Source organism: Odocoileus virginianus, chromosome 28 (genome assembly GCF_023699985.2).
Source record: "Odocoileus virginianus isolate 20LAN1187 ecotype Illinois chromosome 28, Ovbor_1.2, whole genome shotgun sequence".
NCBI classification, from domain to species: Eukaryota; Metazoa; Chordata; class Mammalia; order Artiodactyla; family Cervidae; genus Odocoileus; species Odocoileus virginianus.
The window spans coordinates 16,231,403-16,259,237 of record NC_069701.1 but is presented as its reverse complement, the minus strand read 5'-3'; the positions used below and the strand labels follow the sequence as shown (position 1 = coordinate 16,259,237).

At 38.8% G+C, this 27,835-nt stretch overlaps 1 protein-coding gene across 2 annotated transcripts; it reads left to right on the top strand.

The window, feature by feature from the left end:
* The first annotated feature begins 141 nt into the window (after positions 1-141).
* AAMDC (adipogenesis associated Mth938 domain containing) lies at positions 142-27,599 on the top strand. Of its 2 annotated transcripts, none has more exons than XM_020915161.2 (4): positions 142-250; positions 6,726-6,875; positions 25,556-25,651; positions 27,425-27,599. In XM_020915161.2, the coding sequence occupies exons 2-4, from the start codon at positions 6,744-6,746 to the stop codon at positions 27,563-27,565; spliced, it is 369 nt and encodes a 122-aa protein (XP_020770820.1). In that variant the 5' UTR covers positions 142-250; positions 6,726-6,743; the 3' UTR covers positions 27,566-27,599. The 2 variants fall into 2 exon arrangements, with proteins under 2 accessions (XP_020770820.1, XP_070313347.1); XM_070457246.1 differs by having other exon boundaries at positions 169-196.
* The last annotated feature ends 236 nt before the right edge of the window (positions 27,600-27,835 follow it).

Genomic DNA, 27,835 nt, shown 5'->3' with positions numbered 1-27,835 from the left:
GACAGGGGGAATGAAAACAAGGGCTGCGGGGCAGGGAGGCGGGGCTGGAAGCTCGGGAGGCGGGACTTTGGGGGGGAATGACCAATAGACTTGAAGGGGCGGGGCTTCGCTTGAAGACTGGCCGAAACATTCTTTTCCGGGCGGGGCGGGGCGGGTTGGGGGGGAAGAGCGTCTAGCGGAGACCGCCTGAGCAAAGGTGAGAGGTAAAGCGCGGAGCGGTTTGAGATCGCCGCTCCTCGGAGGGTGTCGGGTAAGTTTGGGGGGCCACTCGTGGGACTGCAACTGGCCACCAGATGGTCAGGAAGCTGAGGAGAGTGAATAAGACGAAGAAAAAGAGCAGAGTAGAAAAACACACACACACAAAAACGATTCTGAGGAAAAATTGGAGAGGGGAAACGTAGAGAGGTGCCCTGAGTTGGGAGTTGGGATGGAAGCTTTGTAATGAAGGAGTCTGTGAAGTTTGCTGAGGTGAAAGTACTGCACCTGCTTGAAAGCAGTGTCTGAGAACTGGGGGACAAGGGCCTGATGGAACGAGACTCTGCCGGGATCTCGTCTGAGGAGTTGGGGCCGTGGTAGGAAATCCGGGGTTTGAAGGGACCAGGCTCTTCTCAGGGAGCAAAGTTTGAGAGGATTGGGCCCTCCTGAGTTTGCCAGGGTGGGAGGGCGAGGGGCCCTGTTAAGGACTGAGATCTTAGGGACCAGTCTCTGTAGCGGAACCAAGATCGAGGGTGGACTAGGAAATTTGTTGCAAGGGCAAAAAGTTTGTTAGAAGACAGAGTTCTGCTTCGTTGGGAGAAGGCGTGAGCACTCTCCCACAAAGAAGCTCAGAAAAACCATAAGTAATGCAAAGCAGAATGCAGCTTGGGATATAATGTGCATTATGGTTAAGAGTCTGGACTTGGAGTACAGCAAGACTTGAGTCCTAACAGAACCGCTTCACGACATTGGGGAAGGTTTTTTCATTTCTTTGAACCTCTGAAGTTGGGGGGGTGGGGGAGCGGTGACGGTAGTACCTACATCATAAGATTTTATTGTATAATTCACAATAAATTGATTACCACAATGCCCTGGCACATTGTGAGTGAAAGTCGCTCAGTCGTGTCCGACTCTTTGCGACCCCATGGACTGTACAGTCCAGGGAATTCTCCAGGCCAGAATACTGGAGTGGGTAGCCATTTCCTTCTCCAGTGAATCTGCCAACCTAGGGATCCAACCGGGGTCTCCGGCATTGCAGACGGGTTCTTTACCAACTGAGCTACCAGGGAAGCCCCTGGCACATTTTAAATGCTTAAAAAATATTGGTTGCTACTATTGAAGAAAATCCCTAAAATTTAGATTGAATTCAGTTATTTGTAATTAATAGTTTACTACTTTGAGCCAAAAATTGCAGTGTGCATTTAAAATTTATATAGTATCTACTTAATAAAAGAATTTCAAAGTATAATATAAATCATAGGGCAATTTATAATTAAAGGAAAATAAAGAAATATATGGCATCATCAACTCAATGGACATGAGTTTGAGCACATTCCAGGAGATAGTGAAGGACTGGGAGGCCTGGTGTGCTGTAGTCCTTGGGGTCACAAAGAGTCAGACATGACTGAGCAACTGAACAAAAAAATAAATATATAGGCAAATAATTATATTGGGAACAGAGAAAATGATTACCACATTAAAAGTTAAATTTTGTTCCGCATTTCTAGGTAAAAAAGGGAAAAACCATAACGTTCTGTGTCAGACTACTAAGGAAAGAATTCTCATTTATCAAGACAAAAAAATTCTATATTATAAGAGGAATTTATTAACTAGAATACTGATTCTTAATCCTGAATAATATACAAACCCTTTTTAAAGGAAAAAAAATGTTCTTTTAAAATTTACAAATACTCTTGAGAATTCCAGTTTAAGAAGTACTGATTAAATAAAGTCTACACAACAATGTGATTGTACTTCATGCCATTGAACTATGTGCTTAAAAATGGCTAAAACGTTAAGTTTTATGTTATGTATATTTTGCCACAATAAAAAAGTTTTTTTAAAAAGAAAATTTCACTTTAGGAATATTTCTATGGTGATGAAACTGTGTTGTGCACCTGAAGCATATAAAACTATACATCAATTATACCTCAATTAAAAAAAAAACTAAAATATATTGATAGAACTCTCAAACTCCCCAAGAGATCCTCTATCAGTTTTGCAAAGATACAAAAATCTTCATAAGATCATAACTTAATTGACCTTAAATGAAAGGCAGGTACACAATATTAAATAAAATTGTATCTTTATGAATTAATTTTGATGGGGAAAGAAATCTTCAAACCAAAAGAAAGACTTAATTATATCATTTAGTAACACTACCCCTACCTCTTTCCTTTCTATTTCTTCACTTCAGCTTTTCCAGCACCTTACCTGTTCTCTTGGGATTGTAAAAATAACTTTCAAAAAAACAGCTTTATATAATTTTTTCTTTTCTCAATGCTGACACTGTTACTCAAGGGGGGCCTGATAAATAAGGTTAGAGTTTCTGCCTTTTCTAATCAAGATTGGCATTAGAACAAAGTCCTTGGGCATCAAAAGTTATATCCACCCAAAAGATAAGAGATGTTTCATTACAAAGCAGGGTTTAGGTCAGATGTTCACTAAGTCTATTCTTAGAAAAAAATAAATAATAAGCACCCATAATACCACATCTCTTCTTTCCTTGGGCCAAAAGAATTTGTGGGTTATGGGAAAGAAAAAAAAAACTTAGTTTTTCATTCAGAATTAATGACCAGTTTATTCAAAATACCAAAAAGAAACAACAAATGCTCATCAGAAGAATGGGTAAGTAAATTGTGATATAATCTTTCAACAGACTACTGCTCAGACTGATACACACTGATACATATTACAACATTCATGAATCCCAGACTGATACATATTACAACATTCATGAATCCCAGACTGATACATATTACAACATTCATGAATCCAAGAAGCATTTTGGGTGAAAGAATAAAGACACAAAAGAGTAGGTACTTATAATTTCAACAACATGAAGGTCTAACCAATATGTGGGAATAGAAATTAAAAGTTACTTTTGATCTTAGAAGGGGATTGATTAGAAGGGTGCACAAGGGAAATTTTGAGGTACATTCGGTATCATGTCTGGCAAGTTTATACATTTGTGAAAGTCTTTGAACTCAATAATATCTGCACTTAATTGAATATAATTATGCTTTAATTTTAAAATTTAATGACTTAGCCTTCAATTTTCTCAAATTGCATTGATAAGAACCTGCCTTGTAACAGAATAATTTACACATATTTCCGCCTCACCAACATACTATCTTTGCATTTGTTGCACAATTTTTTTTTTTAACAGATATTATAAGCCTGTCAAATGTATATTGAGGTGAATTGGATTCGATCATAGAGCCAGTTTGGGAATTCCTAGTTAGTAATGAACAAATTTACTTAGTGAAAGTCACTTAGTCATGTCCGACTCTTTGCAACCTCATGGACTATACAGTCCATGGAATTCTCTAGGCCAGAATACTGGAGTGGGTAGCCTTTCCCTTCTCTAGGGGATCTTTACTTAGGTTTGTTAAAACTCACTTTTAAAACAATACTTTTAGAAGTAGTGTCATATGTTATGAAAAAGCCAGTGTCAACAAATGTAAGAATCTTATGTTCTTCAAAATAGTTTCTTAGGAAAATATAGGAAAATAAGAAGTAATATAAACAAGATTTAATCCAGCCATTTTCTGTTTCTTTCTCTTAATTATAACTGAATTCTCTGTTGCATAGAATTCTATTCATTGAAGAATCACTTTTGGAAGTGTCTTACCATCTTTTTTCTTAAGAGTTAGCATCTGTCTATTCTTATTTCTTAAAAGCATGGATGAAATTGATAAATTATTTCTCAGGTGAAATAATTATTTTTACTGAAAGAGAAATTATGTTGGCTTTTTTGTAGAAATGTATAAGTTTGTCCTAATATTAATATGGAAGTGCAAGGAACCCATAATATCCTAAACAGTTTTTTAAATGATCAACAGAGTTGAAGGTTTCACCCTTCCTGGTTTCAAAAAAAAAGAGAAAATTTTATAGTTAATTGCATGTCTTCTCTCTCTAGTGTAATATTAACTGTTCATCAAGAATCATGCTTTATAAACTTATGTCTTCCTCCCATAAAACCAAAAACAGTGTTTATGTCCTTTGTTATATAATGCATTTAAAAATGGATTCATAGTTATTAATATTAGATAGAAATACTGTTATTGTCTTTATTTGGAGATTAAATACAGTTTAAGGACAGGTATGAGGTACCAAATCAACAAGGGGTGAAAGTGAAAGTGAAGTGACTCAGTTGTGTCTGACTCTGCAGCCCCATGGATCAGGCTCCTGTCCATAAGATTTTCCAGGCAAGAATACTGGAGTAGGTTGCCATTTCCTTCTCCAGGGGATCTTCCCTACCCAGGGATTGAACCCAGGTCTCCCACATTGCAGGCAGATGCTTTAACCTCTGAGCCACCAGGGAAACAAGCAGTAGATGTGGTTAATTTGTATGTCAGCCTGGCTGGGCTATAGTACTCAGTTAATCCAACCAAACACTAATCTAGGTGCTGCTATGAAGGTGTTTTGTGATCTGGTCAACATTTACAATTAATTGAGTTTTAAATACAGTAGATGATCCTCAGTACTTTCGGAAGCCCTCATTCAATTAGTTGAAAGATCTTAAAAGGAAAAGTGAGGTTTTCTTAAGGAAGAAGTAACACGACAATACTGCAGTGACAATTTCTGCCTAAGAGTCAGCAACCTGCCAGCCTGCCCCCACAACTGCATAAGCCACTTCTGTGAAATAAATCTGTTAATATACATGGTCTACTGGTTCTGTTTCTCTGGAGAACCCTGAGTGATACAAGCCCCTTTTAGTTACTGTACTTATCAATGCTAGATGATTCTTTTTTGAAATGTCTCTTTATTGAGATTCTATATTCATTGAGTCATTGTCACCATAATTTTTAAAACATTACATTAGTTTTTAAGTATAATGATTCAGTGCTTTCACAAATTATACTCCACCAACAGTTATTACAAGACAATGGCTATAATCCCCTGTGCTATAGAAAGTCTGAATTTGGATTCTTCCCCTACATTGTTGCTCTTAGTTAGTTTCTGTTTAGTCACTTGCCTAAACTAAATCTGGAATTCTGTCTCCCATGGAATGTGTAGCCACTGAAATCTATATTAAGGGCTTTTCTTTTTTTCTTGTTTTGTTTTCTTTCTTTTTTTCTTATTTTCTTTCTTCTTTTTTTTTTTCCCCTTTTTCTTTTTTTTTTTCTTTTGGTCATGCCATGCGGCTTCTTGGAACTCCCTGACCAGGGATTGAACTTTGGGCCCCAGCAGTGAAAGCACCAAGCCCTAACCACTGGACCACCAGGGAATTCCCCTTGTTTTCATTGTTAATCTTGGCTTCCTAGGGGTCTCCTCTGTGCCTGTATAGCATAGTGTCCAGCCAAAGATTAATCAAAAATTGTGTTAAAAAATCTCAAGCCAATAAGAGTTACCCTGTCTACTGATCCGATCAGTGTGTGCTGGGGAGTACATTCAGTGTTCAGGCCGTTTTCATTTCCTTCCTGGTACTCATATTCTTGAGTCCTCCAGAGCCCCATTACCACTTCACTTTGTATGTTCTGTAGGCTCCATTAGCCCATACATTTCCATGATTTAGGCCTATTCCTGTCTTTGATGCATATGCTCACAGCCTTTGTTCCACTCTGGGTACTAGAAAGCTTATCCAGCACCCTTGGGCTGGATCACCTCTGGGAATTCCTTTTCGATCCTGGCCTACTCTGACAATCCAATTGTTAGCTCCAAATAGGCTCACAATAATGTAGAAGCAGAGCCACCTGCCATCCATGTTTATTTGCCACTGAGATCACCAGGTTAACTGATTATGCTCTAAATCAAGTAAGCCGCCTCTGCCTTAGCAGCAAGACTTGGTTTTCATGTCCTGCCCCAGTCAAGCTGAACCTCTGAGCCAACAGAACTGATGTAGGGGTATGGGTGTACTCCCAGACAAGAACAACAAAATATCTTACTGTTCTTATCTGAAATTCACTAGTTTTCACAAATAGGCATTTCTTCAGTTTGAAGTATGTCTATATTTCTGGAGTGCCAAATCATTATTTTGACATTTTTGTCCGGCTCTACTTCCTTTGGGGGAAAGGATTTGTCAACCTCCTCATTCCATCATGCTGAGGTAAATTTCCACCTTTAATTTTATTTAATTACTTTTTAATTTTTTGGCTACACGGTATGGTATGTGTGATCTTAGTTCCCTGACCAAGGATCAAACCCATGCCCCCTGCATTGGGAGTGTGGAGTCTTAACCACTGGACCACCAGGGAAGTCCATTCACCTTTAATTTTATCTTTCAAAAAATATCCTGAGAATTCCCTCCAGAGTCTGAGAAGTAATTGTAGTATCTAGTTTCCATGGTTGGATGAGTCAGGATCCCAAGAATAACATTTTACTTTTTAGGCCTTTACAGAAGAAGTGACAACCACATAAATGGGAAAGAAAGATGCTTCTTAACTCATAGAGGACCAGGGCTTACTATATTTTGTATATAGCATTATATTTTAAAATATATTCTATTTATAGTATAGCTCCAGTATTCTGGAGCTATTTCAAACTTACTTTAAAACTGATTAATTATATTTTTCCTTTAATTTCAGAGTTCAGTTAAGTTCCTTATGTCATCCCCTGAAATTGCTTCGCTCTCATGGGGGCAAATGAAAGTACAAGGCTCTACAAAAACCTATAAGGACTGCAAAGTGTGGCCAGGGGGAAGTCGGGATTGGGATTGGAGAGAAACAGGAACTGAGGTAAGCTATTAGTGTTTGGTTGAAACTGTAAGGCTGGCCAAGTAATTTCCAAACTCCTAAGCGTTAATGACCAAGTTCCAAGAGTAAAGTAACTATTTCTTTCATTCTCCCCCTCTCTCTTTTCCTCTCAATATAATATACACACCATTAATATCACCATTAAACTTTTAAAATATGAAATACAGTTGACCTTTTGTCATAACCTTGCACCATAACTACCATTACTAACTCTAGGACATATTTATCATCCCAAAGGAAAGCCCATAACCATTAGCAGTCACTCCCCTTTCTTTCCTCTCTCCAGCTCCTGGCAACTACTACTTTCTGTTTCTATAGATGTACCTATCCTAGACATTTCAAATAAACAAATTCATTCAGTTCTCTTAAGTACATACCTAGGATTGGAAATTCTAGGTCATATGGTAACTCTGTGATTCACCTTTTGAGGAACTGCCAGACTGCTTTCCAAATTAACTGTACCATTTTACATTATAGATGTTAGGAATGTATGATGGTTTCAATTTTTCTAAGTTCCTCCTCACCAACACTTACTCTTATTTGCTTGGCTTTTGCTTTTATTACACCATCCTAGTTAATGTGAAATGTTATCTCATTGTGATTTGAAGTTGCATTTCCATTATATTACACGTCCTCCAGTATTCTCAGTATACCATGCTCAAAATAGCCTCCATTCTGTGAGTGGAGGTTGGTTTTAAGAAGGGAACCCTCAACTCACCCTCCACACTCACATGGGACTTGGCTTCAGCAATAGATAGCTGCGGGCAGTATTAGAAGCACTGATATCCTGATTCTTCCAGGAAGAAGGTCTTATAGCTGGTAGCAGAGACAAGGAATAGCCCTTGACTGTAGCAAACTGAAGTGAGTTTCCACCTCAATGGACTAGAAGTGGGAGGCAGGTAGCAGTCTTTCTTAAAGTATCAGATTCTCACCTTTCCTACCAAATATTTCTATTTTTTTCTAAAATACTTATTTCTTAATTTGCTCTTTCCTCTTTGGGCCTTTCCAAAGTCTTTTAAAAAAATTTATATATTTATTTGGCTGTGCAGGATCTTGGTTGTAGGAACTCTTAGTTGCAGCATGTAGGATCTAGTTCCCTGACCAGGTATTGAACCTAGGGATTCCTGCACTGGGGTAGAGTTTTAGCCACTGGACCACCAGGGAAGCCCCTTTCCATAGTGTTTGAATGATTGGGGTTAAAAAAAAATCTTTTTGGGTTATGTTTTTTTATTTGTTTTAATAATTTTAAGCATGGGTAGTGGAGCTCCTCATGCTCTAATGATGGAAGTTGATCCTTCCATTTTGAAGGATAGTTTTGCTGGATATACAATTTGTGGTTGCCAGTCTTTTTCTTACAATACTATGAAAATGTCATCCCACTTTTTTTGATGTTACTGGTTACTAATGAGAAATCAAATGTTATTAAGGTTTCCTTGGACTTGACAAGTCACTTCTCTCTTGCTGCTTTCAAAATTCTCTTTAGCTTTTGACAGCTTGACTATGATACATCTATCAATACATGTGGATCTCTTTGAGTTTATACTGCTTGGAATGTATGGAACTTCATAAATGTGTAGATTGTTGTTCATCATCAAATTTGGGAAATTTTCACAAATTACTTCTTCAAATATTCCTTCTGCCCCTTCTGTCTCTCCTCATCTGTGAAAACTGTTAAGAGTATGTTGTGGGGGCTTTCTGGTGTGTTTTTGGTAGATGTTTTTGGTGTCCTACAGGTCTCTGAGGCTCTGTTCATTGTTTTCATTCATTTTTCTGTCCCTTTTTTCAGATTGGATCATCTCAATTTACGTATCTTTCAGTTTTGCTGATTCTTACCTACGGTTATGCCCCTTTAGTATAATTTTCATTTCAATATTGTACTTTTCAGCTCCAGAATTTCCTTTAAAAAATGATTTCTGTTTACTGTTATTCTCTAGTTAGATACATTCTTCTTCTTTTTTTTTTAGATACATTCTTACACTATCCTTTAATTCTTTAAATATGTTTTCCTGAAAAACAATGACAGAAGTTTCCTTATATGCTTGAAACCAATAAGGGTTCTACTTTGGGTTAAGGGGCTCTGTATGCAATTTGGGGTATGCAGTCAACATTTAGCCAGACAGTTTAAAATTTTGCTTGATCCTTGCTTATGAAGACTCTCAAAGTTAACCAGAATTGTGACCTTAGGGCCTTCTCAGGTCATTTCTGGGCATATGCACAACCCTGGACATGTGTATGGCCTTTTCAATACCAAGGTTCATATCTGAGCTTTTCAAAGCCTCCTATAAACATCTCATTTTTTTATTCTTTTCATGTTAGTTTTTTAGAACCTCTCACTTGCCCTGTCATCTACTGTCTCAGGCAGCTGCATTGTTAAACAATTGTCTCTGACTGTTTTTGACAACCTTCTCCAGGAGAAAAGATGGTTCGCACTGGTAAGCTCCAACTTAGATCAAATAAAGTCTACGAGTGGGGTCTTCCATGGAACCACCAGACAGGTTAAATAATGACAGGTCTCTAGGAATGGGCATTTGAAGGAGCTTTAATGCATTATTCTATCTTGGGTGATTGCAAAACTTGGGGTTTTCACTATGATTCCAGGTTTTTGCTATTCAAGGTGACCACAGAAGTGAGAATGGGATAGTTGGATGTGTTAAAGACCCCATTATTAAGTTATTGTTAATTTCTCCTTTTATGTCTGTTAACATTTGCTGTATATATTGAGGTGTTCCTATTTTGAGTAATACCTATGTTTTTAAATTTGTTGTTTTTCTTGAATTGATCCTTTGATTATTACGTCTTCTAACAGTATTTATTTACTTTTATAATTTTTATTATTTTTTGGCTGCACCACGTGGTATGCAGGATTTGTGTTCCCCAACCAGAGATCAAATCTTTACCCCCTTAGTGGAAACTCAGAGTCTTAACCACTGGAGCACCAAGGAAATCCCAGCAGGCTTTAAAGTCTGCTTTCTCTGATATAAGTATTGCTTCTCTGGCTTTCTTTTGATTTCCATTTCCATGGAATACCTTTTATCATTCCCTCATTTTCAATCTGTATGTGTCTCTAGATCTGAAATGAGTCTCTTGTAGGCAGCATATATATGGGTCCTCTTTTGTATCTATTCAGCCAGTCTATGACTGTCTTTTGATTGGAGCATGTAGTTCATTTACATTTAAGGTCATTATTGATGTATGTTCCTAATACCATTTTGTTCATTGTTTTGGATTTGTTAGTGAGGTCTTTTTCCCCCTTTCTTCTTTTTCTCTTTTCTCTTGTGATTTGATGACTGTCTTTAGTGTTATGTTTGGATTCCTCTTTCTTTTTTGTGTGTATATCAGAGATGTTTGTTTACTGTAAGGCTTTTATATATATATATAAATATATATATATTTATATATATATGTACACACACTGCTAAGTCACTTCAGTCATGTCTGACTGTTAGCGACCCTATGGACTGCAGCCCACCAGGTTCCTCTGTCCATTGGATTCTCCAGGCAAGAATACTGGAGTGGGTTGTCCAGCCCTTCTCCAGGGGATCTTCCCAACGCAGGGGTTGAACCCACATCTCTTGTCTCCTGTACTGGCAGGCGGGTTCTTCACCACTAGCGCCACCTGGGAAGCCCATATCTATTTATCTATTTATCTATGCTTGTTTTAAATTGTTGACCTCTTAATTTCAAATGCATTTTAGATAACCTACATTTGTACTCTCCTCCCCTCACAATTACTTTTTGGTAGGTTTTTTTTTTGGCCATGTCACACCACATGCGGGATCTTAGTTCCCCAACCAGGGATCAAACTCGTGCCGCCAGCAGTGGAAGTGCAGTCTTAACCACTGGACTGCCAAGGAGGTCTCACAATTACTTTTTTTGATATTATATATTTTACATCTCATTGTTTTGTGTCTCTGTTAGCCACTTATTGTGGATACAAATAATTTTACTATTTTTGTCCATTTAACTTCCCTAGTAGCTTTGTATGTGGATGATTTCCTACCTTTATTGTATGTTTGCCTTTACCAATGAGCTTTTCCATTTCATAATTTTCTTGTTATTAGTTGTGGCCTTTTCTTTCTGCCTAGAGTAGTTCCTTTAGTGTTTGTTGTAGAGCTGGTTTGTTGGTGCTGAATTCTTCTAGCTTTTGCTTATCTGTAAAGTTTTGGATTTCTACACTGAATATGAACAGGAGCTTCGTTGGGTAGACTATTATTTGGTTGTAGGTTTTTCCTCTTTCCTCACTTTAAGTGTATCATGCCACTCCCTTCTGGCCTATGGAGTTTCTGCTGAAAAATAATCTGATAACCTTATAGGAGTTCCCTTGTATGTTATTTGTTGCTTTTCCCTTGTTTTTAATATTCTCTCTTTATCTTTAATTTTTGTCAGTTTGATAATAATATGTCTTAGTGTGTTCCTCTATGGGTTAATCTTGTATGGGACTCTGCTTCCTAGACTTGGGTGACTTTCCTTTCTCAGGTTAGGAAAGGTTTCAGCTATTATCTCTTCATATATTTTTTCAGGCTCTTTCTCTCTTCTCTTTCTGGTACCCTTATAATGCCAATAAGTGGGTATAATGTTGTCTCAGAGGTCTTTTAAACTGTCCTCATTTCATTTTCTTTTTTCTGTTTGGTGGTGGTGATTTCCACCACTCTGTATTCCAGCTCACTGATCCATTTATCTGTTTCATTTAGTCTATTGTTGATTTCTTCTAGTGTGTTTTTCATTTTAGTTATTGTTTATTAATTCTGTTTGGTTTTTCATCTTTAAATTCTTTGTTAAAAACCTCTAATTTCTCATTCTGTGCATCCGTTCTCCTCCCAAGTTCTTTGATCATCTTTAAGATCATTACTCTGAACTCTTTCTCAGGTAGATTGCTTATCTCAATTCTTCCTCTAGGGTTTTATCTTATTCCTTCATCCAAAAAATATTCCTATGTCTCCTCATTTTTCTACATTGCTATTTGTATTTTTAAGTACGTGGTAGGTTAGTTGTGTTTCTCTACCTTGGGAAAAAAGTGGCCCTCTATAGGATAAACCCTATGTGTCCCAGAAGTACACTCCACTCTCAAGGGCCAGGGGCCAGCTGGTCCCAAAGTAGTGTCTGGCCTGCATTTACAGACTGTTTGCAGGTTGCAGGACTGACTGTAGTTTTTCTTAGTTCTGATGTCTGCCCCTTAGAGAGTTGAGCTGGGTCTTGGTCCTTTGGTGTGCAGGCTTTGTCTAGAAGCATGTCCTGTGGGCTCAGGAAGTCTACTGGCAGCACCTGTCTGCTGATAGGTGGGGCCGTGTACCCAGCCAGTCTGTTGCTTTACCTCAGACATCCTAGCACTGAAGCCTACAAGCTGTTCTGTGGGACCAGGTTTTGATGTGTGAGGGCATCAACCTCCAGGAGAGCTCATGCATATGAATGTTCCCTGATGTTTCTGCCACCAGGGTCTTTGTCCCCAGGGCCTCCCTCCCCCCACTCCCCAAGAGACCCTCCAAAACCAGCAGGTAGGTTTGGGCCAGTCTTCTATCAAATTACTGCTTTTGTCCTTGGTCCCAGTATGTGTGAAATTTTGTGTACACCCTTTAAGGGAGAAATCTCTATTTCTCTCAATCTTGAGGCACTTCTGTGTTCAAGTCTGTTGGCCTTCAAAACCAAGTCCTCTTCATGGTGCTGGAACCCTGGACTGGAAGGCCTTACATGGCACTCAGAACTCTCACTTTTGTATATAAAGATGTGTAACATATTTATTCTCCATTTTGTGGGTTGTGTACCTGGGGAGGTACGGAATTCAATTATATTGTGAGTCCACCCCTCCTAGTGGTCTCATTGTGGAGCCTTCATTTTGAACTGCATGCACCTATTGTTGTGATCCAGACACCTAGTTTATTACCTACCTGGGTCTTAGGAATATACCTGGACTGGTAAAAGGAATGGGAGGGCTTTGAGATATAGAAGGGACAGAATAAGAGAAGGCTGAGGAGTAAGAAGCTATAATGCGTGTGAACCAAATGACTCCACTGAATTGTTTCACAAAGCTAGAGAGGTGTAAGAGTAGACAGTGGTATGGTTGGCGGTGTCTGCAGAGCTCAGTTTACATTTATTTAGTGGACAAGGCATAGCCACTTCAGATACTGAAGCAGGAAATCGATGTGACTGACAATGGTTTTCCAGACTATGCATTTAAGATATACTGGAGTACCAATTTATGAGTGTACCACATTGGAGAGATTTTTTTCTTCAAACATGGATTTAACACCATATACTGTATTTTTCCCATGTAAGACTTCATGAGTTAATATTACTTTTTAACCTCATTCTGCATTTAAGGAAGCTTAGTAAGCACAGAGGTTATATACTTGCAGAGGTACAGAGCTAGAAAAATATGAAATCAAATGGTAAATTCAGGTCAGATTCTAACTTTCTTTTACTCCATCATGATTCTTATAACTTTAATGTTAAAGACTATAAAACTGTGATGGTACCATTGTTGATAATAGCAAAATGGGAAAAGTTTGCTGTAGGTTTAGTTTTCATCTTGTTAAGTTTTATCTGTCAGCTGAATACTAAGAGGAGGTGTTCTAGAATTAGTTGAAGAGAGAAGAACTAGGAAAGATGAGAGGAAAAGCTGAGGTGTTGACTAGAACTCATCTGCATAGGAGCAAAAGGACATCAAATCAAAGTTATCACACCTCAGAGTTCTCATCTACAAAATGGAGATAGTAATATTACCTACCTCATAGAGCTGATCTAAGAATTAATGTGCTGTGCTAGATATGGTATAGGCATTCAATAAATGAATCTGTTATTGTTAGTAGTAGTGTGGGTGGCTATGAAACAGCAAATCTGAAAACTATTAGGAAGGTGAGAGAGTCAGATTGGGAGTTTGGAATTAGCAGATGCAAACTGGTATATATAGAATGGATAAATGACAAGGTCCTACTGTATAGAACAGGGAACTATGTTCAGTATTCCGTGATAACCCATAATGGAAAAGAATATGAAAAAGCATGTATATACATATGTATAACTGAATCACATCGCTGTACAGCGATAATTAAAACAACACTGTAATTCAGCTATACTTCAATAAAAACTTTAAAAGGTGAAATCTGCACAATAAGGCAGTTTATTAGATTTATTGGGCAAAAAAGAAGTCTGGCATGGATAAATGGGTACATGGTTGTGCCATTTATTGAGATTGGGTATATGAAGAGGAGGAACAGGTATGTTTGTGTTTGAGACAGAGGCTGGGTGGATAAAATGAGTAATTCTTTGGAATATGTTGAGTTTGAACTTACATTAGGGCATCTAGATAGAGACTTCTAGCAAATATTTAAACGTTATACATGTCCAGGCACTGTCACATTTTAGCTAGATACCTTAACCAAGTTATATAGCCTGACTGTGTCTCAGTTTAACCATTTCAAAATGGAGAATAGTAATGTCTGTTTGTTATGGGTTGATCAAAGAGTAATACATGGGTTGGGAAGAATAAATTTTAAAAATGCATGCCACTTGCTGTCATGCAAATTCATTCTTTGTCCCACTCAGCATTTCTCAGTGTAATTCATGGATCTCTTACATCAGAAGCATCTAGAGGTTTGTCTAAAGGCATGCTCTGATCTCCCTCACTCCTCCCAGCTACTAAATCAGAATGTCTTGAGGATGGGCCCTGGAAAATAATATATTTCACTTGGTTGGTTTGAATACTAAATATGTTCATCTTTGTAAAGCATCTGCCAGAGTACCTGTCACATAGGAGATACTTGATTTTTTGTAATTTTTAAAATTTTCTTTTCTTCCTTAGTTACCAGAAAATTATGTGCTTAGCACATAACAGTGCTCTACACTATTAGTTTCTCCCAATATAACTACAGAAATGATCAAATTACTTCTAAAAGTCTTAGAAACACTCTGATTTGTACATCAGATGCTGCTTAATAAGGAATCCTTGAGGGGATTAAGAGCCTGGGAATATTTAGGGGATTTCTTATCACTTTGGACTACTTCAATTGTTTATACCATGAACTGATGGAAGTATTATCTCTAGTTATTTTTTATACTCTAAATATGTAGTAGTAGTGCTGAGCTATTCTTTTTTTTTTTTTTTTGGCTGTACCACACAGCTTATAGGATTTTAGGTCCCTGACCAGGATTGAACCTGGGCCCACAGCACCAAAAGCACAGAATCCTAACCTTTGGACCACCAGGGAACTCCTTTGTTCAGCTGTTCTTTTTAATGAACTTAGTGATGAACAATAGTAAGTATTTATTATCATGCCTATAGACCAAGCTGGAGTAGCTCTACCCCCAGCTACAGTTGGCGCATTGGCTGAGTGCTCTGTCTGTCTCTTATCCACCTTGGACCAGGGAGCTAGCCAGGACCTGATCTTTCTTCATGGGATTATCTGAAGCTCACAAATAATTGCCACTGAGCAAGTGTATTTCAAGACTTTGCTTGCCTCAGGTTCACCAATATAAATTTCCATGTCAGTAGGACATAGAAGTATATTCTACCTACAGTAAGAAGGCAAAAGGGGTGAATATTTGCTAACAGTCATCCAAACTATCAGAATGTTTAGTCACATGTTATACATCTGCATATGAGTTGTTCCTTGGGCAACTTAAACCAAACATATCCAAAGCTGATTTCATTTCCTTTTCCCTACCACCCCCCCCCCCGCCCCAAAAATATCTAGGAACTTTCTTGTATGTTTTTCCATAATTCCATTAATGGAATTACTGTCTACACAGTCACCTAGAAGAGAAATATCAGATACAATTTTTATTTCTCCAACTTTCTTCTCCACCACATCCAACGAAGTATATTTGTTGATTCAACCTTGGCTAAGTCCTTCAAATCTGTTCCCTCCTAGTGCCCGTGCTCTCACCTGGGCTATGGAATGAATCTCCTACCTGATTTTCCTGCCTCTTATTCTATGTTTTTGAGGTCTATCTTCTATTATAATTTCTAAAACATGAACTAGTCATGTCACTGCTCTGCTTAGAAAACTTCCAAGGCTTTCCCTAAACCTCAAAACTAAGCAAAAACTCCTCAGGATATGGTTTAGGGCCATTAAAAAAAAAAAAGAAAAAGTGATACAGTTCAAATTTTTTTTTTCAATTTCATTCCCTATATTTCATAAAACACATGTGAAGGCCTACCTATTCCATACCTAATACCTACTCTCTTACAAACCTACCATGATCTTTCATTTTCCGTACTTTTGCTAATACCATTTCCTTTACTTGAAATGAACTACTTCCCTTTGTACCTGTTGAAATCTTATATATCCTTCAATGCCTAGCTTTTGTTTCATCTCCTCTCTGAAGCATTTCCTGACAATCCTCGTGAAAATGAGCTGCTTACCCCGTTCTCAGTGTTTCGGTTGTCTTTTGTGCCTCTGTTTTAGTGCTTAGTGCAGTTCAGCTGGGTGGTTCTCAGTGGGCATTGACCTGCCTCCCTCAGGAAGTGGTGAACTCCCTGAGGGCAAGAGCTATGCACTTAGCACAGTGCCTGCAAAGGAGGGACTTAGTAAACATTGGCTGCATTCAATTCTTCATAATAAATGTTGTTAAAAATCTTTTTTACACTTTGTGACATTCCCTCTGAGGTAGGTTAATGCTGTGATTCCTTTTTTTGATCAGTTTAAAGGGGGTAGGAGCAGATTATATAGTAATTGCAGAATGGAAATATAAAAAAAAAATTGTTGTCTTCAACCAGTGTCCTCAAAATAATAATTACTACCACCTACTCTCAAATCTCTACCAATCATTAAATAACTGCTGTTATTTAATGCAGTGCCTAGTCAAATATAGTTTTTACAGGGTCACACCACTAGTAATTTTTGGAACCAAGATTTGAACCTGAGTCTTACTATAAAGCCTATACTTTTCTCCTATTATATACTGTCCCCACTCATTTCTATCCTAAAGCAATAACTGTCTTATTGGGGAAGAGTTTTCTATGTGGAAACATGCATATGTCTTTCATTTATGTTAGGCTGAAAAGGGGCAAGGAGGAAGACATGACAAAAATGTAAAAGAAAGCCAGGACTTCCCTGGTGGTCTCATGGTTAAGAATCTGCCTGCCAATACAGGGAACACGGATTGATCCCTGGTTGGGAAGATCCCACATGCCTTGGGGTGACTAAGCCCCTTGCCACTACTCCTGAGCCAGCACACCCGAGAGCCCATGCTCCGAAACAAGAGAAGCCTCCGCAGTCGAGCCTGAGCACTGCAGCAACTAGAGAGTAGCCCCCACTCGCGTCAACTCAAGAAAGCCACGAGTACAATAAAGACCCAGCACAGCCAAAACTAAATAAGTAAAGCCAAACCCAATTAGCAGGCACCCGAAGAGAACCAAAGGAAATGGAGAAACTTTAAGCTATTTTTCTGATTTTTTAAAATTGAAATATAGTTGATTTTACTGCACCTTTCAATTTTAAATAATATGAAACCTACAGAACAGTCATGTGACTTAGGATAAATACCTAGATAACCTTTCTCAAAATCCTCAAGTTGTTAATACTTTGCCATGTTTGTTTTTTCTCTCTCATCAGATACACAAACACACACATTTCCCCCCAATCATTTGAGTGTACATGGCAGATATTTTAGCATTTCTTTCCTAAAAACATAAACTTTCTCCTGCATAGCCACAATATCATTCTTACAACTAAGGATATTCTCCTTGATATACTAGTATACAGTCTATTTTCATTTCCCCCAAAATGTCCTCAGTGGTTATAACTATTGCTGCTTTTGTGGTTTTACTTTAATATATAATATAGGCAATAGATATGAAGTGTAAGGTAATTCTAAGTCTTGTCCATTTGACCAGACTGAAGGTTCTTGTGCTCAGGACATGGCTACCTAAGGAAACATAGTTGAGCTGAGCTGTCCCTAACCCTTTCTGCTTTTGTGTTTGTTTTGCTTGTTTTCCCATTTGCCTTCTAAACCTCAGTGACATGGAAAGTCTATGTTGAATCTCTCCTTCCCCTTTTTCTATTTTGAAATATTTTGAACCTATATAACAAATTTGAAAAAAATAATAAACACTTGTAAACCATCAGCTAGATTTACCAGTTTTTAATATTCTGGCACATTTGCTTTTTTTGTCTCTCAATATCTTTCTCTCTTTCTGAATAACTGTATTTGCTGAATCATTTGGAACTAAGTACTGACATCATGACACATAACTCTGAATACTTCAGCTTATATCTAATAAAACAAAGGCATTCTGCTTTATATAATGTTACACTCAAGAAATTCAACATTTATAGAATATAAAATAATATCAACTCCATAATCAAGTTATAACAACTGTTCCAATAAAATAATATCTTTTGTAGCTGGCTTTCGTTTCCAACCCAAGATCCAATGAGGGCTCATGCACTGCATTTTGTTGTCATCTTTCTTTAGTCTATCAGTACACAGATTTATTGATTGACGTATAATTGACCTATAATACTATGCAAGTTCCAAGTACCCAACATAATGATTTCATATTTCTATACATTACAAAATGATCACAATAAGTCTAGTTACTGTTACCTTACAAAGTTTTTATATTATTGATTATATTCCCCATGCTGCACATTTTATCCCCATGATTCATTTATTTTGTAACTCACCTGTTTCACTGATCTCCCCTACCACCTCCCCTCTGGCAATTACATGTTTATTTTCTGTGTCTAATTTCTGTTTGTTTGGTTTTTTTTTGCTTGCTCTTTTGTTTTTTTTATATTCCACATATAAATGAAATCATTTAGTCTTTGTTTTTCTCTGACTTATGTCACTTAGCTTAATACCCTCTAGGTACATCCATGTTGTCACAAATGGTTAAGATTTCATTCTTCTAGTGTTTTAATTTTCTTTGCAAAAATACACAGAAGTGGAACTGCTAGATCGTATAGTACTTCTATTTTTAATATTCTGAGGAACGTTCATATTGTTTTCCATAGTGTCTGTACCAATTTACATTCCCAGCAGCGTACAGGGTTCTCTTTTCTCCACATCCTTGCCAACACTTGTTATTTGTTGTCTTTTTGACAACAGCCACTCTGACAGATCTGAAATGATATTGCATTGTGGAATTCTCTAGGCCAGAATACTGGAGTGGGTAGCATTTCCCTTCTCCAGGGATCTCCCCAACCCAGGGATTGAACCCAGGTCTCCCACATTGCAGGATTCTTTACCAGCTGAGCCACAAGGAAAGCCCAGGGAATACCTGAGTGGGTAACCTATCTCTTCTCCAGCGGATCTTCCTGACCCAGGAATCAAACCGGGAGGGATGGAATCCAAGTTTCCTGCATTGCAGGCGGATTCTCTACCAGCTGAGCCACAAAGAAAGCCCAACAGACACATGAAAAGATACTAATAGCTTTCCTCCAAGAGAAAACAATTAAAATTTCCATAACATCAACATGTTATGGAAAGCCTCCTAAAGAAGAGGAACAAAGTCAGACACTCACTGAAGGAAGACAGCCTTAGTGGTTTGCCCAAGGAGACTGAATGAAGCAGAGGGGGAGCTGGTGGCAGAGAGAGGATGGCTCAGTGACAGGCTGACGCTGCAGTCACAGGCCTCTGCACAAGGCTGTGAGTAATCACTCACCAAGGCCTGGAGCCACAGGCTGCTGCAGTTATCTTTCATGTCACCCTGTACATTTCACCCTGAGCCTGCAGTAAAGCATGCAGCAGCCAAATTGGATTCCACTGATCCTACAACCCTGACGGGCTCCTGCTGTCCCTAGTCTCTGAATCTCCAGAGGATGACGGTTTTGCACTCTTTTATGGCCTTTCACTTCACTGAGCAGTGGGCTTGTTTCGTTATAGTAGCACGGTCAGCTCTGACAGCCTAGGAATCACAGTGCTCCTCAGAGTAGATGCTATTCTTTATTAAATGAAGGAATCATTCAGTATTTCAGATAAATGCATTTACTTAAGGCAAGTGAAGCTCTCCAACTCTGAATTATAATTCTGTTAAATATTTACCTTGGTCATTGTCCCAGAACAAACACTTTAAGTTCTTTCTATCGTAACTGTTCAGCTTGGGGTGGTTCTAGGATTGATCACAGAGCTGTGGAACTAGAAAGAGTATCTAATCCAATTGTTTTACATTCTTTAAGAACCAGTATCAGGGGTTTCCCCAGTAGCTCAGTTGGTAAAGAGTCTGCCTGCAATGCAGGAGACCAGGTTCAATCCCTGGGTCGGGAAGATCCCCTAAAGGAAATGGCAACCTGTCCAGTACCCTTGCCTGGAAAATTCCATGGACAGAGAAGCCTGGCGGGCTACAGTCCATGGGATTGCAGAGAGTCAGACATGACCGTGCGAGTAACTTTCACTTTTATTGTAGTCAAGTGAAAAAAATCCCCATTTTTGTTTTGCCTTTTAAAAATGTATAAACCTAAATTACTTCAGAAATAAAGACTCTAATCCCTGGTCTATTCTGATCTTTGTGGAGAACAGGGCAAGCTGGTGGCAGAAGCACTGTTCAGAACCACCTGGGCACTAGCTCTGCATCTTTGCCCACTGTGAGGAAGTAACCTTGCTGCTCATCAGTTTGGTTCACTTTGACATGCAGCTGTTCTAATTTACAACACTGATATTCCCTTAAGTCTTAGTGTTAATTCCTTAGGAAGATGTTGATGAAGTCAGTCAAAATATAAAAAGGTATTCGGGTGAGAGCCTGGCTGTTACCTGCTCTGGAACACTCACTGGCTGAGTGAAGAGTGTCAGTAGTAGTTGCTCCGCCCGACAGGGACTCGAGAAACGGACAGCGAGCCAGCGAAGACGTGCTGCACCTGCTCCTGCTTTGTGTGGCCACCTGGCTTCGTGAAATGTTTCCTTGGCTAAATAAATCAGGGAGCAGTGAGAACGTCTGTGTGCCTGTATATGTTCTTTTCCTGCTCATCTATAACCTACCTATACTTAAAAAAAAATGTTTATTTGGAAATAATTTCAGACTTACAAAAAGTTACAGGAATATTAGAAAGAATTCTTGGACTCTTCCAGTGGTCCAATGGTTAAGACTCCATGCTTCCACTCCAGGGGGCACAAGTTCAATACCAGGTCCCCCAGTCAGAGAAGTTCCACATGCCGTGTGGTACAGGCAGAAAAAAAAAAATCTCATTTTACCCAGATCCAAATGTTAACAGTTTATCATATTTTTTATAGATATAAACCTTTATTTTAATCTGATATCCAGTTATGGAATCAGATGATGGTGGTGGTTGAGTCGCTAAGTGTGTCCAGCTCTTGCAACCCCATGGACTGTAGCCGGCCACGCTCCTCTGTCCATAGGATTTCCCAGGCAAGAATATTGGAGTGGGTTGCCATTTCCTTCTCCAAGAGTTAATCATATTTTATCATCCTCTTCTTCAATAGACACTTTTTTCTGAACTGTTGTAGATATTCTATTTAGGGGTAAATACACACAGATATTTAACTAAATTCGAAGGGAACTGTCCTTAGGTAAAGGACATTAAGAAAAACAAGGACCTTCTCACAACACAGTGATGAAAATCAGGAAATTAACATTGATACAGTACTATTATCTAATATACAGGCCTTATTAATATTTTGCCAGTTTACCTAATACACGTGTTACATTTGTCATACTAATAGAATCATATAGTATATAGTCTTTTGGGACTTGCATTTTTCACTCAGCATATTACTTTTTATGTGCTGTGTCGCTCAGTCATTTCTGACTCTTTGCAACTCCATGGACTCCATATATGGCTCTTTGCGACTCCAAGCCCAACAGGCTCCTCTGTCTATGGGGATTCTCCAGGCAAGAATACTGGTATGAGTTGCTATGCCCTCCTCCAGGGGATCTTCCCAACCCAGGGATGGAACGCAGGTCTCCTGCATTGCAGGCGGATTCTTTACCATCTGAGCCACCAGGGAAGCCCATAGGTATCGATAGTTTGTTCCTTTTCTATTGTTCAGTAGTAATCCATTCTTGGATTATAACAGAATCTGTTTGTGAACATTTGGGTTGCTTCCAGTTTGGGAGTACCACAAATAAAGCTTCTATAGATGACTGTAGTTAACAGTGCTCTATGATATAGAGCACTTATATATAAGACTTATAGTCTTATATGATATAAGACTAAATTCTAAGAGTTCTCATCACAAAAGAAAAAATTATTTTTTGTCTCTATATGAGATGATGGATGTTAACTAAACTTATTATGGTAATCATGTCATGTTATGTAAGTCAAATCATATGCTATACACCTTGACTTATACAGTACTATTTATCAGCTATATCTCAGTAAAACTAGAAAAAAATCTAGAGTAGGATATCTTGCTTCTAACTAGGAAATGAGTTAACAATGCCCCCCACCCATAGAAAGCTGCTGTGAAAGTTCATGTACAGATTTTTGTGTAAATGTTAGTTTTCATTTCTCTAGAATACCCAGGTATGTGATTGCTGAATCACATAAGCACATATTTAAGAAGATGCCAGACTGTTTCCCTGCTAGAACATGAAGAAAGTCATATGCAGTCAGACTAGTGAGACAGCTGAGAACTTACAGATGGACCACGTTAAGGAGTTTGGCAATTATTCTAAGAGCAAGGAGAAGCCACTGAATGCTATTAAGCAGAGGAGACATTCAAATGGTTTTGTGTTTTGCAAAGATTCCTCTAGCTACAGTTTGCCCTACAATTCCTCTAGAGCAACTTGAAGAATGGATAATTGGAAAGGGCCAAAGTGGTTTTATGGACACCAGTTAGAAAGTTACTGCAATAGGCTAAGTAAGAAGTAATGACAAAAAAAAAAAGAAGGAATGGCAGCTTAGACCAGGGTAGTGGCAGCAGAGATGGAGAGAAATGGACAGGTCCAAGAGATAATAAGGGGAATTCCCTGGTCCACTGGCTAAGAATCCGACTTCTGATTGCAGAGGGCTCGGGTTCAGTCCCTGGTCAGGGAATTAAGATCCCATAGGCTGTGCAGTGTTGCCAGAAAGAAAACTAAAAAAATGAGATAATAAGGAAGTAAATTATTCTGTCCACTCTTTTAGGGAAAATGTTTAATATTTCAACATTAATGTTCAGCTGTAGGTTTTTCTTAAATGTCCTTTACCAAAGGACAGTTCCCTTCTAGTTATTTTTAAAAAACTATTTTATTCATTTGACTGCCAGGTCTTAGTTGTGGCATGTGGGATCTAGTTCCCTGACCACGGATGGAACTCAGGCCCCGTGTTGGGAGTGCAGAGTCTTAGCCACTGGACCACAAGGGTAGTCCCTGTAAGTTTGTACCTCGTAATCCCCCTCACTTACTTCACTCATCTCCCCCACCACCTCCCCTCTGACAACTCTGTTTATTCTCTGAGTCTATTTCTGTTTTGTTTGTTCATGTTTTTAGATTACACATCAGTAAAATAATATAGTACTGGTCTCTGATTATTTCTCTAAGGATATCACCATTTAGGTCCATCCATATTGTCATACATGAAGTTACTTCATTCTTTTATGGCTGAGTAATATTCCATCGAATATACATGTACCCCATCTTCCTTTTTAAATTAATTTTTATGGGAGTATAGTTGCTTTGGGCTTCCCTGGTGGCTCAGTGGTAAAAAATCCACCTGCCAATGCAAGAGACATGGGTTCAGTCTCTGGGTTGGGAAGATCTCCTGGAGAAGTAAATGGTAACCCTCTCCAATATCTTGCCTGGGAAATTCCATGGACAGAGGAGTCTGGTAGGCTACAGTCCATGGGGTCGCAAAACAGTCAGAGACAACTTGGTGAGTAAACAACAAAAACACAGCTGCTTTACAGTTTTGTGTTAGTTTCTCACTGTGCAACAAAGTGAATCAGTCATTCATAAATATAAATCCACTCTTCTTTAGATTTCCTTCCCTATTAGGTCACCACAGAGGGCGGAGTAGAGTTCCTTGTGCTACACAGTAGGTTCTCATTAGTTATCTGATTTATACATAGTAGTGTATATATGCCAATCCCAATCTCCCATTTCATCCTACTGATCCTTCCCCCACAACATGTGGTCATTAGGATTAGTTCTTTCAAGTTTCAACAAAGTTGCTCCTTAGTTTATAGTATTCTAATAAAGTGCCTTAAACTAGAAGGTTAACTTGTTTCTGTTCTAGTCCCAACTCTAGTACTTAGTGATTTGTGTCATCTTGTATATATTTTGTGATCTTTAGTTTATCAACTATACAAAGAGAATAAGATGCTTTTGTGCTATTACGCAGAGCACATGGAATAATTTCTATAGGTGTTTTATGAAAACTGCAACTATAAACATGTTAAGATAAAGATTTAATTTAAAAAATACTTATTTGTTCTTCTTATACCTTTATAAATTTCAATCCTATCTCCTCTAAAGCTTTCTAGACTGAAAAACTCTTCTGTCTTTGGCAAATCTGTTGTCCTCTTGGTATTTTAGCAGCTCTTTTCTAAACTACCTCTAACTTACGATTAGAATGTACCCCTTCCACAGCCACCGCATCAAGGCATATTCCAACTCATACTTCAAGATGCAGTTGAAACAGCAAGTCTTCCATGACAGTTTTCCACTCATATTTATTCACTCCCCAGTAGTGGGCTGGTATTTACCAAACTCTTAACTCCTGTATCCCCCTAGCTGATGTGGGAGCAGTTTAGAAGCCACTATCCTCTAATGTTAGCTTAATGTTCATTAAAAACCTTACCTTAAATACCCCTGGGAGAATCTGGGAAGACTTTACAGAGTGACAAGTATTGGTAGGTTTTAAAGCATCAGTCCAAGTTTTCCTGGAGTTAAGCGGGAAAGAAGCTCAGCACACGGAAACAGAATGGCGCTTTCCAACTTTCACGTGCTTTCTTCTCCCACTTCCTCTCTTTCCATTCACCTGTCACTCACACTCCAGTCAAACGGAACTACTTGTAGTTCACTAGGTTGCTCTTTCCCCTGAGCCTTTTAGTTCACGCTGTTCCCTGTGTTTGGTATGCCTTGTTCCCCTGATTTCCTTTAACCTGGCTAATTCCTGTTTTTCCTTTAAGTGAAAGTTGCTCAGTTATGTCTGACTCTTTGCGACCCCATGGACTGTACAGTCCATGGAGTTTTCCAGGCCAGAATACTGGAGTGGGTAGCCTTTCCCTTCTCCAGGGGATGTTCCCAACCCAGGGATCGAACCCAGGTCTCCTGCATTGCAGGCGGATTCTTTACCAGCTGAGTCCCAAGAGAAGCCCAAGAATACTGGAGTGGGCAGCCTATCCCTTCCCCAGCGGATCTTCCCGACCCAGGAATCAAACCGGGGTCTCCTGCATTGCAGATGGATTCTTTACCAACTGCGCTATCAGGAAAGCCCATCTCAACTTATATGTCACCTCCTCTGGGGTGTCTTCCCTGACCCCCTGGCCTGACTCTCCAAGTCTGAATTAGGTTCCCTTTCTCTATGTTCTCACAATATCCTGAACTTACTTCTTGGTAGCACTTGTAAAACTACTGAAATTTCTTTGTAGTTTTCCACATTTTTTCACTAGACTTAGAGCTCCATAGGGCAGCTTCTGTTATTCCCAGGGCCCAGGTGATACTCTGCATAGAGTAAACATCAGTAAACATTTCTTCAGTGAATGAATGAATTTCACAAGAATGCTGACTGCAAAGAAAGATTTGAAAAGCTGGCAGCTGATGAACATTCTCTTTCCACATCCAGCATTCTCCTGGTGTGCAACCTGCAGACGTGGAGGAAGTTGTGGAGAAGGGTGTGCAGATCCTTGTGATTGGCCGAGGGATGAGTGAGGCCTTAAAGGTTGGTATTGGGGAGCGCAGCATTCCTGAGGACTTTCAGTAATCTCTCGGATCTTTACTATAGAGATACGTCCTTTCTCTTGGAAGTTCAATCTATGTATCATGCATCCCCATTTTGCTGAGCCAGTGGATGGCCCAGGATGAAGGAGTGGCTGAACCTACTCTTCCTCATCAGGGTTGGTCTCTCCAGTCTCTACGTAACCAAAGGCTGGTGTTGTTTTCAACCATTTTCCAGAAATTCCTCAATCTTGGAAATTTCTTAAACTCTATAGCTATCAATATCTGGCTCTTCAGAGTTTTATAGTATCTTCCATTATTTACAGTACTTAAAATTTTTCTTTTCTTGGGCACATTCAAGTTAAGTTTTTTTTCCCCTTTTCAGAAAAATGTTTGTTTTTATTGTACTTACAGAAATAATACATGCTTGTTGAAAAAGAGTCAACACAGAAATGTAGTATTAAAAAGGTGAAAGATCCCCCTTCCTAGTCACATGTGATGTATATGTAACTCTGCCAATTCTCTCTACACATCTACTAATATATACTCACTTATGAGTACTGACATCAATGCTTTTACATAAACAGGATCACACTATACATACTGTTCTGCAACTTTTTATTCATTTGTTATTGCATTATGGACAGCCTTTCACATAAGTTTATAGAGATCTACTTCATTCTGTCCCTTATAGACATGTCCTAAAATCCAGTTCCTTACTGATGAAGGTGCCTTTCTAATCTAGTTTTTCCCCCCCTCCATTAAAATGACTCCTATCCATATGGCTACTGTTAATATAAAACTGTTCAAATACATGAAAAAGTAATATAGGACATTTTTAAAACATTTCGCTGAGAGTTTCTTCTAACAGAGTTGAATTAAAATCTATTTAAAATAATATTCAGGACAAGTCAGAGTTGAGAAAATATCCAATAACAGCTGCCACTATTGAGAATCTTTTATATAAATTCATTTACAAATATTTATTCAGCACCTTCTGTGGGTCAGACACTGTTTGAGGTTCTGGGGACAACAAGGTAAAAAAGGTTCGTGGCCTCATGAATAATTAAGATGTAGACAATTTCAGATCATAGTAAATGCTGTGAAGAAAACGGTGACTTCTGAGGGCTGTTCTAAATGAGGTGATCAAGAAAGGCCTGAGAGCACATTTGAGCTGCAGTATATGTACATTCATAAAACTTCATCCTCACACCAACCTTGTGGTTTTAAGTATTATTATCCCCATTTTATAGGGGAGGAAATTGCAATGACAGGCTTTCAAAAGGTCTCTTGGTTATTGCATGGCAAAGTTAGAATTTAGACTCAGGTTGGATTGACTCAAACATTTAACATTTACGTGCTAGACATTTTACATAGTTTAGCTGAATTTGTTCTCATACCAACCCTGTAAATTAGGTGGTATTACCTCTATTTACACATATGGGAAAAAAGGCTCAGAATATTTAATTCACTTACCCGAAGTCATACTGCTAGTAAAGACTTAAATTGAAAACTGTCTGGCTCCAAAATCCGTGCTCTTTCCAATTTCCATTTCACCTGAGCTGTGTGCACATATTGCAGGATACTTCTGTCAACCTCTTAGAAGACACTTTGACTCCTTGGGCTCACTGCCAAATTTTGGACTGGTGACATGCTGGGTGATTGGGGAGTGTCAGTTGTCAGTGTCCAATTCTGTGGAATGTATTTGCCTCACAGCAGGAAAGGAAACCCTGGGGGCCTTTCACCCTGATTTACTCATCTTTTTCCTTCTTCCCAGGTACCCCCATCAACCGTGGAGTACCTCAAGAAAAAAGGCATTGATGTGCGGGTCCTCCAGACAGAGCAGGCAGTGAAGGAGTATAATGCCTTGGCTACCCAAGGCATCAGGGTGGGAGGGGTCTTCCATTCCACCTGCTGATGGAGCCTTAAGAGAATAAATCACTAAACAATGATGCCTGTGACTGTCACTCTTACCACTCTCCACTCCAGCCTCCCCAGCACTTTAGAACAGCTGCCTGTACCAGGTCCTGGGCTAGGCTCTGCAATGCACGGATGACTCAAGCAAGGCCCCTGTCCTAGGGTGCGGGGAGGCGGGGACAGAGGAGACAGATGTTTACCAAACTTTAATACTGTGGTAAATGTTAGGCCAGAAGTAAATGAAAAAAAGGCATATATGAAAATAAAGCCA

Coding starts and splice junctions, on each gene's coding strand:
- AAMDC (XM_020915161.2), top strand. CDS start 6,744: ATGTCATCCCCTGAAATTGCTTCGCTCTCATGGGGGCAAATGAAAGTA. Junction 6,876..25,555: donor GGAGAGAAACAGGAACTGAG/GTAAGCTATTAG, acceptor TTCCACATCCAG/CATTCTCCTGGTGTGCAACC. Junction 25,652..27,424: donor GGATGAGTGAGGCCTTAAAG/GTTGGTATTGGG, acceptor CCTTCTTCCCAG/GTACCCCCATCAACCGTGGA.